The 19384-nt window shown below is 35.1% G+C and overlaps 1 protein-coding gene across 1 annotated transcript; it reads left to right on the top strand.

The window, feature by feature from the left end:
* Nucleotides 1-1212: 1212 nt before the first annotated feature.
* On the top strand, nt 1213-14339 carry LOC139690836 (uncharacterized). Its single transcript, XM_071588431.1, has 4 exons — nt 1213-1337; nt 7310-7515; nt 8697-8837; nt 13679-14339. Exons 1-4 carry the CDS (start codon nt 1328-1330, stop codon nt 13769-13771), a joined length of 450 nt encoding a protein of 149 aa, XP_071444532.1. The 5' UTR covers nt 1213-1327; the 3' UTR covers nt 13772-14339.
* Nucleotides 14340-19384: the final 5045 nt, after the last annotated feature.

Here is a 19384-nt window from a genome sequence, read left to right on the forward strand (position 1 = left end):
TAATGGCGAGTCAATTTGATTTTTACCTATCAAACATTAGGACTATGATGGCTTAATTTAGAGTCTACGGAAAATCTTATGATCCTCAGGCAATGTTCAAAATCAACTCATGTTAATCAAAAATACTTCTAAGGGTTGAGGAGATACTCATATAACATATCACTCATGTATCTCGGTCAACCGGTAAGCACTTTTATAGGTATGTAGTTCAGGATGCGGCAACATAGCTTCCTTTTTAAGAGCATTTTGATTTAAAAAGAAGGCCGTTTATGAAATTAAGAATACAAAGTAACTTTCCACTGTCCTTTATTAGCATACAACCGGTTTCAACGCTCAAGCGTTGGCTGGTTGGTTGGAAAGTTACTTTGTATTCTTAATTTCATTAAAATGAATTTCCACAAGGTTGAGCCAGGAACAATTGAAGAAGGCAGTTAATTTGACGCACCCTGTATGTATGCCCGAAAACGTTTGGCCTTCCGCATAGACGGAATGGAGTGATGGGCTACAGATCACAGGGCACCGGCATGATTCTTGAGGATGTGTCCTCATCTTCACCCAAGCAGTCAGATTTTTCATGCACCAGAACTTCCTGGGAGACATTAGAATGCATAGAGAAAGGAACTGGCCCTCCCACCCATGGTGTGTGAATATACACACAATTTTTTAATACGATGGTCGACAATAAAGTTACATCGGATGTTTTGGGAGAAGATATTTCTGCAGTCATGGGAGTATGATAGCAGCACTTGGTTTTAAGCCATTTAAATGCAAATAGATACCGCGTCGCATACCAATCCAATAATAAGGGCACCTTTTATAAGATTATTCAAAGTAACATCATTGTTAACACCGTGTATACGATTTCAAATGCTGCGAACATTTATAAGTCCTCTAGTTTGCATATTATGCATTTAAGCAAGATAGTTAACCCGTAGACTTGAGTGATTCCAAATAGGTTTTCGGAGACAGTATTTCATGAATGAACAATTATGCGTATTCTAGATAAGAGAATGTCCGTGATTTGCAAAATATAGAAATTAATTGGCGAAAATTTGGATCTATAACTCCCGCCGTGAGTTTGGACTTTTCCAAATGAATCCAGAGTAAGTTTCTCGCCTCGGTATTTCACATAGTATCATTCGGAATCATTTGAGAATGCGGTGAAAAAACTTGAGTCGCGTCGCGCATTTTGGCGCATGCGTTAGTGTGGGAGGTCAGGACATATCGCCTGCTCTGTGACGACGCAGCTCGTGTTATAGAACTGGGAGTGATTGTGAATTGAATTCGTATTTGTACATCGGTTGTCCGGCGTTGTAAGGACGTCGTAATGGTTAAATGTAAGTTTGCAAGTCATGACCTTTTATTTTATGTAACTATTTGATATTTATTCCGCCAAATCATTGTTCGTGATAACAATGTGAGGAACGTAATTAATATAGGCAGAATGTTTTGATTTCGCAAAAATAGGGGTATTATTTGTTGAGAATGACCATTATTAGTGGGCGAAACTAAGGTCAAAATAATGTTTTCTTAGTCCATCGGGCACTTATATTTTCTGTTATCATCCATTTTAGCTGGTGAACTTATCTAAAAAAGCTGCTTATCATGAAGATACTTCGTATTGTGAAAGAAAATATTAGTGTCACATTTTATAGGAGACGAGAAAACTTATTCACCGAAGGTGTTACTAACAAAATTAGGTTGCCGATAGAAAGCATCCTCCCCCAAGGCTTGAGCGATCAGCTGATTTGATGGCGTACTTATTTGTTATTACATGCGCATGTATGAAAAAGAGTATTACCTGAAATGCCTTTGCCGCATTTCTTCAATAATAAATATTTTTGTACAATTTGGTAACATCTACAGAAATGTCATTTTTGAAAGTGTAGGCCGCTGCTATTATTTTTATTATTTGAACGTAAAATCAATTACGACAATGGTGAAATTTAACCATAATGTGCTCTTTGGTGGGTGTAGGTTGTCAATGCCAAACCGTCTGTATTTTCGCTCAGTCGCGGCAGAAAAATTACGACAAGAAGGTGCAAGCGTAAAAGCAAGCTCGTCATTTAAATAGACCAACGTCGTCATTGCATCGCCGTTCCATTGCAAGCATGGCCATTATCTGCTTTACTTCTCGGAATTTATAATTCTCAACAACCTCTTGCTCTCCCGATTAGGTTGTTCTTTACGATCTTCGATGTCATTTAATTTCATTTCACCGCTGTATGATCGCCACAATTTTTTCCATATTAGTTGCCATAGTAAGTGCCAATTCACACTTATGGAAACGCAGATATTTTTTCTCTAACCCGAGGAATATAAAATTTCGGGAAATAATGACGTAGCGTATTCCAATTTCCTTGAATAAATCGGAAATGTCGTTCAAAATACGCACCCATATGCTTCTGTCGCAGTAAACTATGGCAGTTGTTAAGGCCTAGTCATATCTACTCCGATATCGAACGTGTTGTTCTTGGCTACATAAAAATCGGTCATTGATTGTGAAAAAATGCATGAATGAAGAAAATAATATTCTCAATGGAACCAGTTTCACACAGAATTCAAATAAAACTGAATTGGCGCAGCGTTAAAGGCTAAACATAAATTATTTTTACCCATTGTTTTAATGGAGGGTATTTATCCCATATATGCTAGCCTTGGCATAGTGATCACATCGAGCTAAAAATTTTTGTATTTCGAAAATCCATGTGCAATTTACCTGGATTTTTTTCTAAATTTTCATTCCGTGTACATGACTGACTTAATCAATGAAAATATGGAAAAACGGCCAATGACTAATATCATTGTAATCTTAATTCCGTAAAATGTCATCCACATTGGTGTGGGTGTCAAGGTCATTTGGAAAGGCAAAGTAGTATGCAATGGAAGTACCTACCGTTCACAACTGCTTGCTGAAAGAGCAATAATATATTCATTTGATATGCGCAATGCATTTTTGAAAAAGTTTTAATTCTATTTGTCAGAAGTGGTGCTTTTCATTTTTTTCCTAACGCTCCCTCATCTCATATCTGGTTCACTATCTCTTGAAAGTTTTACAGCTATTGTATATTTCAATTTGTATTTGTCTTTATCTAGTGTATTCATCCCCACATATGAGGTATTCCTCATGTATACAATGATGTGCCTCATACACACAGAGGGCAAATTCATCCATTTTGTGCATACTGTATTAATATCCACAGTGGATAACCATTGGATATACAGATTCATACAAAGCATAACGAAGGGATATCCAAGGATGGATATCCCTTCGTTATGCTTTGTATTGCAAAGTACACAGGTAGATACATTGTGTATACATGATACATGCTTCCTAAAATATCTACATGATAGAAATGATGGATACAATGTTTGTGCACAAGTGGCAATGGAATATGTGGTCAGTTATTTGAATATCCTCACCATACTTAGGCTTATTTAATTTCAAACTTGAAAGACCAAATTTGAATTGCCATTAAATCATGCTGCAAGCATTTTCCTTACATTGAAATGCCTCAACAAAAGCTTTGTTTATTAAATTTTTTGAATGATCTAGTGCTGGATGTGTGATGTTGAACCCAAATTTTCCATGAATATGTACATACGGATAGATATGTAGTCATGGGTATGCAATGTGTATCCATTATATATATACATATATATATGTATATATATATATATTCTATATATATATATGTATATATATATTCTATATATATATATGTATATATATATTCTATATATATACATATATATATATATATATATATATATATATATATATATATATATATATATATACACACACACACACACATACATACACACACACACACATATACACTCATGGATTGTATAGGAATAAGATTTATTTACATGAAATCTGCTTTTTTTATAGATTAACCAAGGATGCTTATTTGAAGTATAAATTTACAAAAATAGACTTAAGGTACTAGTGTACACATTAATATCACAGTAATACTGACTCTTAAAATGTACACAAGTGAAATGCTTATAGTATTTTTTTAATGAAAATTTAAAAGTCTCCATTATAACTTGGTTATATGACTCATTGACAAATCAATCAGAGTATGGTTTTTTGTTCTTCCTTTCTGTCCATTTAACCTTTCTATCCCTCTGCTCACCCACATTTCTACGGATACCCACATTTCTAAGGATACCCACATTTCTAAGGATTCCAATATATGCCTATCATCATGTGCCAATGGCATTGTTGTACAAAACCATGCTCCATATGAAAGCTTTAATAAGCCTTTTCTTAGCATCATTACTGAATGACCCTGTCATTAATTCCCTCCTCCTTGTGGAAACGTCTCATCCAATTGCAAATTTTCTTCTAATGCCCCTACCTCTTTGACCATTTTGGTTGAAAACATTTTCGACTAAGGTAAACTGTTCCATGTGCTCTAGTTTATGACCTCCTATTTTGTTTAACCTACCTTCCCTCTTCCTCAAATTCACATAACCTTTGTTTTTTTACATTTATTTTCATCCCATTCCTATCACACTGATTTTCTTATGCTGTCAGCATGGTTGTAACTCCTTGGCTGACTGGAAAACTTAAATGAATTTATGAATTCCCAGCTTAGTTTCATTTTTATCCTCAGTTATACCCATGCCTCTTTTACCATTTCCTTTGCATACAGGAACTGCAACATCTATGTGTTTGAAAGCACAGGTGTTCATAGACTTTCCTGTTATAACTATTTTTATAACACAGCCAATTATGACTCTAAATCTGTAATTCACTCCAGAGAAGTTAGAGACATTTACAGAGGCCAGGTACCTGCAAGTCACCTACCTCTCTAATCTTATCTATTTTCTGCAATGCGTTAATTAAGAATACTCATTTTAATCATTGAATGCCCTCTCATAATTTATGAAACAAACAAATGCATCCTGATCGTATTCTACCTTCCTCTCTTTAATTAACCTTATTACTGTAATAGCATCATGCACGCCTCTCCCCTTTCTGAAATCAGTTATTATTTGCCATCCTCTCATTGTAGATCCCAAGTTCCACTTAAGCTGCATGTGTGTAATCAATCTTATTGGTCAATCGTTCTCATATACGACTGCCTATCCCTTTGATTGGATGTAAACTATACCGCTCTAATGAAATATTCTGGCCAAATTTATATACAGGTTGGAATATAGTTGGGAACTAGTCACTTTCTAAGATCAAGGGGTCTAATTTCTTTCTAAATACTTTTTTGGGAATCAACATGGTTAGGTAGACTTAAATCCATCATGATCAATTGATATATTGTCATGATAGTTCTGGCAACTCAACTTTTATGTAGGTACCTTTGAAAAATGATCAACACATTAGTTAGCACTTTTTGGTCATAATCAGATGACATTGAATTATAAAACATATGCTTGAGGATGATCATTATATATTAATTACATTTATCATGAAAACTTTCCAAATGCCTTTGGATTATAATGGTGCGAGATATAGTTGATGATGTTCTCTGTTCTCTTTACACTTAGAAATGCTGTTTTTGTAATTTCCTTTTGTATTAGTGTTCATACAGATTTATATATTGTATATTCTTTATGAGTTTCCGTTTTAAGAGTTAAAGTATGAGCACATAGTTAAACTGGTGCTTTATGTGGTTTATATTGTGGATTTCCATTGTATACTATACTCAATAGATATTTTGTGCTCTATAGGCATTATTCCATTCTCAATCTTCTCTTCTTATTAAAGCGATTAAGAGGATATCATGTGCATTATGTATCCCATCCATCCCCATTTTCCTGCAAAGATTTGGTTTGAGATCTTTCTAAGAATCTCCATATTTAATAAAATTAAGAATACAAAGTATCTTTTCACTGTCCTTTATTTGCGTACAACCAGTTTCAATATCTCCATATTTGTTTGCTCATCTACCTACTGTATACTGGTGATATTTCATGATACCAAAAATTTAAGTTGTCCAGTTTTCTGTGCTCTGTTGTTCATATACTCCCTTCAGAAGATTTTTCTTTAGTTGAGGTTGATCCCATTGAATATTTAGTATTTCTTTGTCTTATGAAAGGCAGTATTCACGGAATTTATGCTGAAAATCCCCCTTTTGTTACGGCTATCAATTTTTTCATTTGAGTAATTATTAAGATTAATGTTCGTACATTAGTTAGAGGCTCTCCATGTATCCCAGACTACGTTTAGCACTTAAGTTTCCAAACTTAGGAGGATATGCATCTTCTTCATATTTAATTTGACATTATAATTTTTAATGAAAGTAGTTTCTGCTTCCCTAAGCATTGAACATTTGACCGTAATGGAAAGCAAAGGAATAATTCTCAAAAATTATTTTTATTGAGGGAGCATGTGTTACTTTTCTAATGGTATTATTCAGGATGGTGTGAACCTATATTTACTTTTAAAGAGTAAGAGTTATTTCTAATTTTGCCGGCTTCAAAATCAAAATTCCTGTTTGACACATAAGCCAATATATATGCCATAAACAGAGGGAATGTGTTTGGGTAGCCTGTAATGGACCCAAAGATTTATTTCAACTGCCAATAGTTATTAGGGTCAGTAGTGTACTCAAGCTACTCCAGGAACCCAAGCAAAAAAATTGTTAGTAAATTACTATAATGGAGATTATTTTCTTGATATAATTACCAGTGCCATAAACAATGAAATGGAAATATTCACGTCACATGCCGCTTTGTAAAATATTTTGTTACTGAAAAATAAGTCTGCGGTGGCTATATTATATAAATATTTTGGGGGTCGGGATGGTGCGGTGACTAACATACTGGCTTCCCAACCCAAGGGCCCAGGTTCGAATACCAGCGGTGTTGAATATTTTTCAGTGGTATCTTGATCCCTACTTGAGGTGCTTTGTGGAGGGCACTTTGAGTGAGTACGCCGTCTGTCAGATGGGACTTTAATCTGCGGACCCCTTGGCACCTTTCGTTAAGAGTAGGCTAATGCCGACTCTGAATTTCTCTCCACCGTTCATCCTTTCCTGTCCATCCCTAATGGTGCAAACGACCTTAGCTGTGAGTCGCCTCCCCTAAATACTTCTACTACTTAAAAATAAGTCTGGTTTGGGAACAAAAATCAATACCACTGAAAGTTAATAAGTGTCATCCACATGTTTATTTATATTTTATATATATCGTCAAAATAATCAGACTGGAAAAATTATTATTGGTATAATAATGATTATTATTATTCCAATAAAAATTTATTTAAGTTTTTATGTTTATGAAAAAATTAAGTGTCCTACCATAAAAATCCTGATTTATTTTCTTTGGGTCGTAACAGTGGTTGAAACAGATTATGAATGGGTCCCAGCATCCGATGGAGAAGTGCCACCTGGGGCATTTGTGGGTGGAGAAGACCATAATGGTGACCTCTTCATTGGCAGAGTAGATCATAATAATGATTTACTACCTGGAAAAATAAATCAGGCATATAAGTACTGTTATATTGCCTGGGGAGGACTGGAGCATGCAAAAAGCAAATACCAGGTTTGATAATTCAATAATAATTAAGTGTATTTAATAATTATTCATTATTTAAATGGTTAGGATTATTTAGGATGTTCTCTTTGTAAATGCTCAATCCATTGTGTTTTTTAACCTCTTTAACTTCATTTCTTGTGAAATAAAACTGGGTTCAAAAGTAAAGTGGAAGGAAGTTTTCATACTTTGGTATGCTGAAATAAGAGCATGAGTCCCTGAAAATCAAAATTGTCCTTAAGCATACTTAAAGCACCATAACCAGCAGGTATATTATTTTATACTCTTAGTAGAATTTTTCCAAACAAATAATAAAATAATGTTGGGACTAATATATCATTTTGTATTAAAATAGAAAAATTTCTGACGGAATAGGAGTTTTGCGGTTTAGGCACTCGGCATATGTTAATATTTGGTTTTACTTTGATGACTAGTGTCACTAGTCTGACATGTATAAGTATGATAAGTATATGGAGGGCATCCCTAAAATGATATTAATTTCACATCAAATGGAAAACTTGGAGACTATTATATGAATTTTAAAAATTATTCGAGGACTAATTTCTCATGGAAACTGAATACATGAGGATGCGTGGAAGCCTCACTTAACTTTTGTAAGCATTAAAAATACTTCAATTTGTTACTTGAAAGAAGCTTTTGCACTTATTTTAAGTCATAGTTTATATGATAGTGACTCATTATTTTTTTTAGAATTTTGTTCATTAAAATAACTTCATAGTGATTCGTTATCTAGTAAATTGCAGCTGTAGGCAAGAAAATGTGTAAAAAGGAAATTTCTTCTTTACAAATTAATTATAATATATGCCCCAAAGGACAAACACCGCCAAGTTTTCGTTCCTAAATATGGGAATCAAAGAGTGGAACCAGCTGCCTGATGAACTCTTTAAGCCCTTACCCAAAAGCATTAAATCATTTAGGCGTGAATGTAAAAGGTATACATGATGGGATTGTTAAATGACACTATTTAATGGCGACTATTTAATGACACTGTGATATGTTTTAAGAATGACTACTGTTTGTTATATCATGTCATTGCCACCCGGCTTATCGCCTAACAGCAATGTATCCCAAATAAATAAATAAATAAATAAATAAATAACTTGAATATGATTTTCAACTCACATCAATACAGTAATCAATCAACAATGTATGTATCTATATTATTGCAGGTACTCTGTGGTAATGGATTAGAATGGGTACCCTCCTCAGGAAACAATATCCCTGCCGGTGCCGTACCTGGAGGGTTCAGCAAAGGTGAAGTGCTGTACATTGGCAGAGCACCTCATATGGGAACATTACCGATAGGGAGGGTAAATAGTTATACATATTAAAATTTAATAAATTAAGAACAAATGAAGCTGTATATGCGATTTGAAGTAGTATGAATGATAGAATTAGGCAATACGGTTACTGTAAGTTGTCTTACTCACCATTACTGATTTGTTAGCATACAATTCTATGTAAGTTTACCACATGGAGAGGCAGTGAAACTTAATTTGTTTGTGTTATATAGTATGTACCTGTCATGTTCCCTTAAGAAGTTATGTATAATTTGTCTTCTTGGTAGTGGTATATCATGTGTGACCCATATGTGCTCCTGTCCTTAATGAAATGCCTGAATGCTCATCTCAGAATTCTTAAGAGGTGAAAACTATTTATTTGATTTGATTTTTTAAATTCATTTGAGATGTTGTCTCAATCAGTAACAATAGAGATGAATCCTATGATTTGAAGAGTGACTGGCAGCTCTTTTCTCTTAATTCCTCATTCTTATTCATTTAGATTTATAGTTCTGTTAGACACTCTACTTAGTCCAGTTTCAGTGATCTTTTGTCAACTCTTTTCACATTTAAGCCCATTGCTTTCCAATTTTTTGGCCAATCTTTCCGTGACTTTAATGAATGAGAACTGGAGATGTCATGAATTCTCCACATTTTTCAATCAATGAACTAATGTTAATGGTAGCATTTTGCATCCTCCCCTGATAAGTCATAATGTGGCATTCAGCATCAAGAGAAAGGGTGATGGGAAATTGAAAGGCCCAATTCAGCAGACTTTGCTACCGAGGGGTTAGAAGAGAATCCATAGTCTCAATCTCGCCCCAAAATGAAGACGACTATTTATCTATTTATGTATCTATCTATCCATACATATAGCAGAATAGATGGACTCCCATAAATAAGCATGCCTAGTTTTTTTTATAAGGCAACCAGCATGGAGGTCGTATTTGGATACAGGGTTTCTAGATGGATGTGGTAATATGATATAAATACAAATCATTGTATTCATTGGACTAATATAATCTTCATATTCTTCGTCTTCAGACAGTTATCTCTTAAGCTATCACTGCTACCACCGTTTCTCTTTAACAGTTGCTTATTGTAACTTCTATCTTTCAACCCTTCTATCTTCAGCTTAGTACATGCTCTATGCAATAAATGTACGAACTGGTGCAATCTGGCGGCCATGACGCAGACTATAGCCCCACCCACTAGCGGCGCTAGATGACTTATACCCAATGAGCCGTCTGTGATTGGCGGATCGTTGAGCTGTGCACATGGTGCCAGTTTTGTTAGTTTCTGTTGTCCTTGCTTTTACTGGTATTATTAATTCCTCAGGAAATAAATTTCATTCCATGATTACTTGGGCTTTTGCCAAAAGAACATTTATGAATATTCAATTGTTCCCGCCTCAACCTTGTGGAAATTCATTTTAATAAAATTAAGAATACAAAGTAACTTTCCACTGTGCTTTATTAGTGTACAACCGGTTTCAACGCTCAAGCGTCATCATCAGGTACAAATTAAACCAATCGCAGTCCATTTATATACCAATCATGAGGGAGAGGAGGGGTGGGTGAGAGAGAAGGGGGGGAGAAGGAGGCGAAAGAAAATGGAGTTGCGATTGGCGTTGAGTGAAGAGTCTTCACAACTATGCTGTAAGTTTTTTTACTGAAGGCAAGCATAGACCCACCATCTTGTGTTTATTGCATAAAACAATGGAACCATTGGTGGCAAACTTGTTTTGTGTTGGAATTATCTTGTTGAAGGTTAACCTATTTCATATTCTTCATCATTTCCATTATCTCTCATGTGATCATTTCAACAGAGAATTTCATCATCACTTCAAGATGGCAAATGTGAAGTGCTCCCGTAAGTAAAAAAATTGGCTACAGATTCAAAAGTAACCTGCCACGAATAGTAAAAATTGGGGCACAGGAATGAATTCTGAAATATATCCATAATAAAGCATCTAGGAAAATGTGTTGATGAAAAATGAGATTGGGGTAGGTCTTAGGGAGTGAGGGAATAGAAGTTGGAGCTCTCCCTGATATCTATAACTCCACATTAATATCTTTGGAGGGAGAGTACCTGCATGTAGAAAGGACAACTAATTGGGAGGGGAGAGATTTCATGTCGCTATTCCTCACAGGTGATTGTTTCCTAAGCCTCTATCAGTTTATACCTATTATTTTTTGGATGGATCAATAAGTATTGATATTATTATTTAAGGAATTAAATTTTACAATGAAAGTTAAATTTTCATTGTAATGTGACTACCATAATGACAATATTTACACTTACATACACCCACTCTAGACCTCTTCCTGTTTACTCAAAAATGTTTGAGAAAAAGAGGGCTTAAGAAACATTTTTTGAGAAAAAATAAATTTTAGAAAACACAGTGGGAAGAATATAACTCCATTTAAGGGATAATTTACACTTTGCAACCAAGTATTAAAAAAAAATACTATTTCATGCTCTGAGTGATAAAAACTTACAGTAGCCATTTCAGTAATTATTTTCGTGTAATGCCATGGTAGAAGTTTTTAGATTTACATTAATGTTAGACCACTGATCATATGCATAGAAATATATAGTATGGGATGGAAGTATTGAAAACAATGAAAGGAGGGGTAAGGCTAACTAGAACTATCCAATGACCAACTCTTATTTAATTTGTCAGGATCTAATGTTTTAGAAATATTGCTTGCCATAGCTGTTCCCCTACCTACTTTCATCATCTCATCTCTGAGAATCATATTTTTTTAAATCCAAATTAATGCCTCCTATTTGTGTGAAGCATTCCTTGGAAAGTATTTGCATTTTCACCTATGAACAATTTTTTATTTAATGATGATTACACTTTACCCGCAAAACTTTTGTTAGCCAAATATACATAGTACATTATGTGATAAAACCTCTTTTAATATTCTTCCCATTAGTAATCATTAATGAGACTTAAAAAAACACCAATAACAATGACAAGTGTGCCAATGTACAATTTCTTTTACCAAATAGCATTATTAACCTGCAACAATTCTCATTCTCTCAGAAAATGTTGCTCCACAGACAATGTACTCAGCCTCAGCTGTTGACAGTGCTATGGGATAACTGCTTCTTTAAGCAGTTATCCATAGCATACTTGATTTTCAGGCTAAACTGCATACCTGATTTTCATGTAATTACATAAAAGGACGCTTGCACCCTTGCAAATTAGAATGGTACCCCACCCCAATCAGCATTAGAATGAGCAACAACTCATACACCTTTTGGAAGAAACATCATGAACCTGATGATTTTATGGTATATTTCAGAATTCTGTTCAACCATTGTTTTGCTTCACCCATTGGTTATCTTGGGAAGTTGATTTCTACTAACGTGGTACAAGCAATATTAAGGAATATTTTGTTACCTCTTTTACTCACACCGTTCTGTTGGCTGATGTAAGGTATAGATTGCTGTAGATGTATTCCCTTTTGACTGCAAAAATTTTTAAGTTCATGTGAGCTTGACTCTCCTATATTATCACACATGATATGAGCAGATTGGAATCAGACTTCTTCACCTGAAATAACTATCACTACAACAGTAATCATCCTGAAGGCAGGTTTGACGAAGGTAGATGCTCATTCAACATCAACTTTCTGCTTGCTTCATCCTTCATCTTTAGTAGATAGATTATCATAACTTATGAACAGTCATCAATAATAATCTGAAAGTATCTCTCAGCTTTTTGTATTGGTGTTTGGATCAGTCTACAAATGTATGGATATAATGATCTAATATTGTATAGCTCTTTGCACTTAATTGCAAGTAATATGGGGATGGAATGAGTAATTTTTGCTCACTTGTCAATCATACATATATTAAGAGCTCTTACTTTCTGTGTACATAACCAATTCTATAACCTGTCATGAGTTGGGGTAAGAGAAGAACTATTATCAACTGCTTGAATTCCTCTTGGGTCCTCCACTGGGTTATATCGGCCGACATTTCGTTGTCCGACTCAGTCATCGTCTTCAGGGCTTCAAGCCCTGAAGACAATGACCGAGTCGGACATCGAAATGTCGGCCGATATAACCCAGTGGAGGACCCAAGAGGAATTTACACAGCTGATACGCCGGGAAAACACCAAATCTTTTATTACTATTATCAAGGTATATGTTGATGCAAAAAAGAGAAATTGATTCAGCACTTTATCACATGACACAGATCCTACCAGAAGTTACCACATACAGGCAACATCTGTCAGATATTATGAAATGGTTCAAATCCTAGCAGGAGACACTTTTAAACATGGAGTCAGCCACTCTGCATGGTGGATTTTTTAAATGTATTCAGTATTGAAATTCCATCCTGGCTAGTTTCAATTTACTGCCCAAGTTTCACTAACAATCAGAGATACTTAATGGGGTTTAAATTTGCGGACAGCTATGAAAAATCATGTCCAATGTCTCCAAAGAAACTGCAGGAGATGCCGCAAAAGTAACTTTTAATGGAGTTATCCGCTAATGTGCATTTCAATGCAACAATTTCAGTGTGTAAAAATCATTCACCTTGCCTGGGATCCCAGTCAAGGCAAATGATGTTTACACTCTGAAATTATTGCATTGTCATGTCTAATGGTTGAGGAATTGACATAGCTCAATAAAAAACATTAAATGTAATGATTCAAATGATTCTAACTGTTGAAAGTAGTAAAGCATCAGACTGAACAAATTGTACATGTGTATATTATTTAACATTTTATGCATAATATATATGCCAATTAAAAGAACTTATCAAAAACTATGAAGAAAATGGAAAAATATAATTAAAAATTGATAGCATGGTATGTTATTACAAAGTAAAACTTATTCTCTTTACAGGTTCATCCCAGCCATGGTGTTTGCTATGTATCTTATGGTGGAAATGAATTCAGCTATAGTGACTATGAAATTCTGATACATAAGTCTACTTAAAAAATATTTCAGGGAAAGCCACTATAAATCCTCCTCTTTTAATTGGATCCAATGAATTCAATAGGATTGGAGAAGAATTACATTATTTAGTTTGTATATGTAAATTATCTGATTGTTATGAGACAACTGAAGATGCATTTTATAAGTGCTTTATCTATCTAATTGATGAGTGCAGCTATGAATGTTGCACAGTAATACAGTGGCTTTTGGTTAACCATGTATGTTAAATGAATGATCAACTCATAAATAAGTAACTGGAACATATTCTTTTGGTTGTGGCAATCATTTCAATTTATATCACATTTGTGGCCTAAAATGCAGAAATCGTCTTACTGGTCAATTTTTAGTGATGCCACCTACTATAGCTACAATATGAAGTTGGTATTTGCACCAAAATTTAGCATTGCACACAAAGGTCTTCATAAGAGAGCTAAGCAGAATAGACAACAGCTAAGTGTTCTATACTATTCTGGAGTTCTCTCATTGGCTGTGTTTTTGTCAAATCTAATTTATTGTCCAATATTTATAATTCATTGAATGTTTTGACAATAAATATCCCAGCAAGAAATTTTCCATTGTAATTTTCTCTGGTATACATCTGTACAGATTTGGAAGCTTTGGTGATTTTACTTAAATAGTAAAGGAGATGCCATAAAATTCAGGTTTATTATAATTATAATTGTGATAAATTAAATGTAAAAGTAGGTACAGATTGTAAATTTAGTCTAAATTAAACTTCTTGGTATTTATGTGTGTATATGTATAAATAAATATGAATGATTGAAGTAGACAAGATATTTATTTTATAGAACACCACATAGATGATTTCATTGAAAGGGGTCTGACTTTATTCAGTTCTTCAACTCTTTTTATAGTACCCAAGGGCCTAAGACCTAGGAAACCTGTTGTCTATTCCTTTTGATTGATATACATGCACAATATATCTATGAAAGGTATAATAGTTTTTCCTTCATTAGCTTCTAGCAAAGATCTACTTTCAACAATGCTATCGTGTCATGATGGGGGCTATCATCATCAATTAATTAAATTGTCCTGTTTTTTCTCTAGCTTGAAGAATTACAAACTGGAGGATACTCAGATTTGAAATTTGTATATAAGTATTATACAACAAGTATATTCATGAACATGCTGATTCAGTATGTATTTTTTCCAAAGTTCATCCAGGGACATATTTTATGTCAATGTCCTATGTCTCTTTGAGCTTTTCCATGTCCTCCCCACTCATCCATGCAAGACCATTAATGAAACTCAGTTCCCAAGTCTTACTTCTTCCTTGCAACACCAAATTAATGTATTTTAGTAAAATTGTGTAGGTTGAGTATTATATGGCAAACACCACAGTAGTAGTAGTTTTTAGGGGAGGCGATCGACAGCTAAGGTCATTGGCGCCATAGGGGATGGACAGGAAAGGATGAAGGGTGGAGAGAAACCCGGCGTCGGCATTAGCCTACTCTTTACGAAAGGCGCCAAGGGGTCCGCAGTTTAACGTCCCATCCGACGGACAGCGTACTCACTCAAAGTGCCCTCCACAAACCACCTCAAGTAGGGATCGAGATACCTTTGAAAAATATTCAACACCGTCGGGATTTGAACCTGCACCCTCTGGGTGGGAAGCCAGTATGTTAGCCCCTGCACCATTTCAATCCCCGCAAACACCACTTTTTCTATGTACACCTTATATGTACTCTCTTAGCTTGTAAGTATATAACTATGCAGAAAACAGGTGCAAGTCCAGATCTAAACATACTTTTGATATCAATAATTTAGAAACCTTGGTGTTTTATTCAGTTTAAATTATCTCTACTACAGGCTTTAAAGATGTTATAGTTTATATCTAAACTTTGGTATTAGTAATTAATTACGATTTCACAAAGCTTTCAATTATTCTAGAAAGGCACCTTATCCATGGAAAATATCAAGTTCTACAATTTTGCTTTAAACATTATTCTCAAGTGAAGCCATAGTTTAAGGTGTCATACACATTTATAAAATATAAGTGTGTGTATATATGTATGTATACATACAGACATATTTCCCTCACATCCATATTGTGCAAGGTTATGGAACATATAGTTGCGAGTTCAATTGTGAGACACCTCGATAATCCAAGTTATTAATGAAAAATCACCACCATTTCCGAAAAGGTAGATCCTGGGAGAGACAAATTGCCCTTTTTGTGCAAGATATTCTTACTGCAGGAGAGAGCAATGTTCCAGTGGACACAATTTATCTAGATTTTAAGAAAGCCTTGGACGAAGTACTTTATAGTAAACTACTAGCAAAGCTACAAGCATATGGCATGGATAAAAGTATCAGGGGTTGGATTCACGACTTTTTGAATGGTTGGGTTCAAAGAGTAGTTATAGATAGTTAGCTCAAATGCAGTAAAGTTACTTCAAGTGTTCCCCAGGGAAGTGTTATCGAACCTCTTTTTCTCCTACTTTATGTTAACGGCATGGACTCCATAGTTACTAGTAAGAAACGTTCATTTGCCGACAATGCAGTGGTTTACCACGTGATACTGAGGACACAGCACCTTTATCAGATGACTTTAATTCTAAAGAACGCTGATGCAACACTAGGCAATCAGAATTAAACTTAAAAAATTGCATAGTGAAATTTTTGGAAAGAGAGTAATTTCCTGCTGAAAACCTACTGCATCAGGAACACCAAAATTGAATTTGTAGACTCGATTAAATACCGATGTGTTACCCTCACCCACAATCTCTCCTGGGTGAAACATCCAGGGAATATGCGGACAAGCTAACAAAAAATTAGGATTTATTGGAAGAGTTCTGGATGAATGTGAAGGCAAGTCCGTACTTTGAACTGTCAGAGAAAGCCTTGAATATGTCAATGTTTTACATCATATCCGACAGAATACGACCCTTATAAGTGTCCTCGACCAGAAACCCATAAATATGTGTCTTCATAACTGACAAAAAGTGAAAGGAGTTACAAAATTTCACTCAGTAACCAGTCATCTTCCGGATCTGGACCCTGGCAGTGTTAAGCCAGAGTCCAAACCAAATCGCAATCTGATCTTCATATTGATTCTAAAGGGGGTGATCTTTGAACAAAAGCTTTCAAAACTCACACACACGAAGAAACATACGAAGACCTTCAACGGGATGCAAACCACCTTATCAAATTGGACTACAGTAATCCCATAGCCCAAAGCGATGGCCGAATGTCAAATACCGTTGTCATTCTGTGAGCTTGTCAATATAATTGTCACTTGATGCAGAAGTGGTTTCCGGACCCCAGCATGTGGATCTTCTCAGCAAATCCTTTCAAACAACTTTCTCGGCTAACCATATTTTGGATACTTCTAACCTTCATCTAAATTGTATTTGTTCCCATTCTCCCATCACTGTTCTCTTCCCTTGAATGTCTTAAACGTATGGCCTCCATTAAGACCACCTATGCACCTAGCTCTGATCAACTGAGATATGCCGCTCCTGCTTTGGCCATCACTATTTCCGTTTTCTTTGATTCGATGCTTTTCGACGGAATATTTCCCCTCAAATTGGAAAAGGGTTAACGTTCTCTATTTTCAAGTCTCGTTAAAAATCTTCCATAGTCTTTCCGGCCCATCTCTCTTCTACCCATTCTGTGAACGCATGATCCACCAACGACTTGTATCTTTTATTCTTCCTTAAATTTACGGTTTTCTTTCTGGAACATCGCTATTTAACAACCTCACAATATTGCAACAGCATTAAATTCACGCCTTAGAGCTCTTTTCTCAATTAAGTATATGTCTGCTACGTCGATTTAGCAAAAGCTTCCAATAAAATCAATCACCGTATGCTATTTTTCAGACTGGAGAATTGCTATAACATTAATCGTACATTTCTGGAAGTTTCGACTTCATACTGATGAGTAGAATCAATTTCGATTTGAACAAGGCCGTAGCGTCATGTGAGTGTTACTCGGGCATGAGTCGTACATGAGGGCTGACCATGACGTCACTACCATACAGAGGCTTATCCAGTTCGTGTGTATCGATGGGTTGGGCAATCGTGTTCTTCCCTTCGCCCCCAAACATTTACGCGCTTTGGTCGATGTGAGTCACGTTAGTATTTCAAGAAATTACATACGATTCCTATGTAATCCCAAAATTTATAATTCGTAGAGCGGGAAGAATCGTATGCTGAAGTTCAGTACAGATACTAACGGAATGTATAGCAGTTGAATTTAGGCGTTCATGCCTCGCAGATAATTCTTTTATACGATATTCTTTATATTACAAGTGTATCGACCTCAAATATCCTTAGTGCAGCTTTAAGGCCAAATGCCCATTTTGTCAGATGAACACTAGGGAGGTTTTTCCAATTAACGATTATTTTGTTTAGCCACCTATTTTGTACGATTATATATATATATATATATATATATATATATATATATATATATATATATATATATATATATATATATATTTACGATATACTGTTGTCAACCTCACACAGATATTCACTTAATCTTACATCAAATTGTGAATAACATACTAGGACGAATAGTGGCAATACTATCTTCCTTCCAAGTAGTCTACAAACCGCGTCACTTTACACGTTAGCGACATTCATCCTGCAATACAATATAGACGACACTAAAAGCTCTTCGTTAACAAATGTTCCATTGAGTCTTCACTTGAAAACAATCATTTTCCAGGATTTTAAATGTCGAATATTGCGGAGGGTACCGCAGCCTGGAGTTTACATGTCTTTATTTTTTTAGGGTATTTCTTGATGAGCAAATAAAACCAGATTTTTCATTTGCCCGGTTTTTGAAAGCTCGAGAATGGATAAAATTAAGATAGCCGGCGTATCTTAAAACCAATAAAATAAATAACTCTCTAACAATGATCCGTTCATTTAACATGTTTAAATAATCTTAGATTCGATTTGCTCTGGCGTTGAATTGCAATGCACAGGAAATGATCAATGTTCTAAAGTTAAACCCCATCATCGACCTCTCACATTGGAATAGTTAACCATGATCGAGTGAGACAAAATATTTTTTTCTAATATAGTCGCAAGATGCATGAATCACGGCTATCGCATGTCAGCGGTGAGTACTTTATCGAACGTATTCCCGAAATCAACGAAACAAATAAATACGTTCTCTATGGTTTCCTTGTCCTTCTACTAGTTACTGCTCTTATGTTCACGGCTTTCAATTACCCCTTTTTTATATTTGTTCTCATTTTTCTTTGATCGTGCCTATTTCCCTGTCTCATAACTTTCCTTACAGCCTGCTGATGCTCTTTCCCGTGTAATGCTTCTCCCATTTTCTCATATTCCATTTACCTATCGAGAGAAAGATTATCCAGATTCTTCAGATTGTATCGAACATATGAAATCATTTTAGAAAAAGGCGGAATACTTTTCAACTTCAAAAATAGAGAAGGAACTTAGAATGCTGAAGTAAAGTATGCAATCATGTAAATAAAGCAAAATAAGTGCAAGCTACAATCAGTCACATAATTATACACCATCGTTGAGGCATTTATAAGAATCATAGTTAGAAGGAAACATTATAGTTAACAGAGCTACGTAGGCGAAGATCAGTTTCGGTGGAGGAAAA

The sequence above is a fragment of the Hetaerina americana genome, unplaced genomic scaffold (assembly GCF_022747635.1).
Source record: "Hetaerina americana unplaced genomic scaffold, ioHetAmer1.1.p SCAF_3, whole genome shotgun sequence".
Classification (NCBI taxonomy): domain Eukaryota; kingdom Metazoa; phylum Arthropoda; class Insecta; order Odonata; family Calopterygidae; genus Hetaerina; species Hetaerina americana.

Excerpts from the sequence above, each read along its gene's own strand:
- LOC139690836 (XM_071588431.1), top strand. Across the intron at positions 7,516-8,696 it reads ATGCAAAAAGCAAATACCAG|GTACTCTGTGGTAATGGATT; the intron begins GTTTGATAATTC and ends ATATTATTGCAG. Across the intron at positions 8,838-13,678 it reads GAACATTACCGATAGGGAGG|GTTCATCCCAGCCATGGTGT; the intron begins GTAAATAGTTAT and ends TTCTCTTTACAG.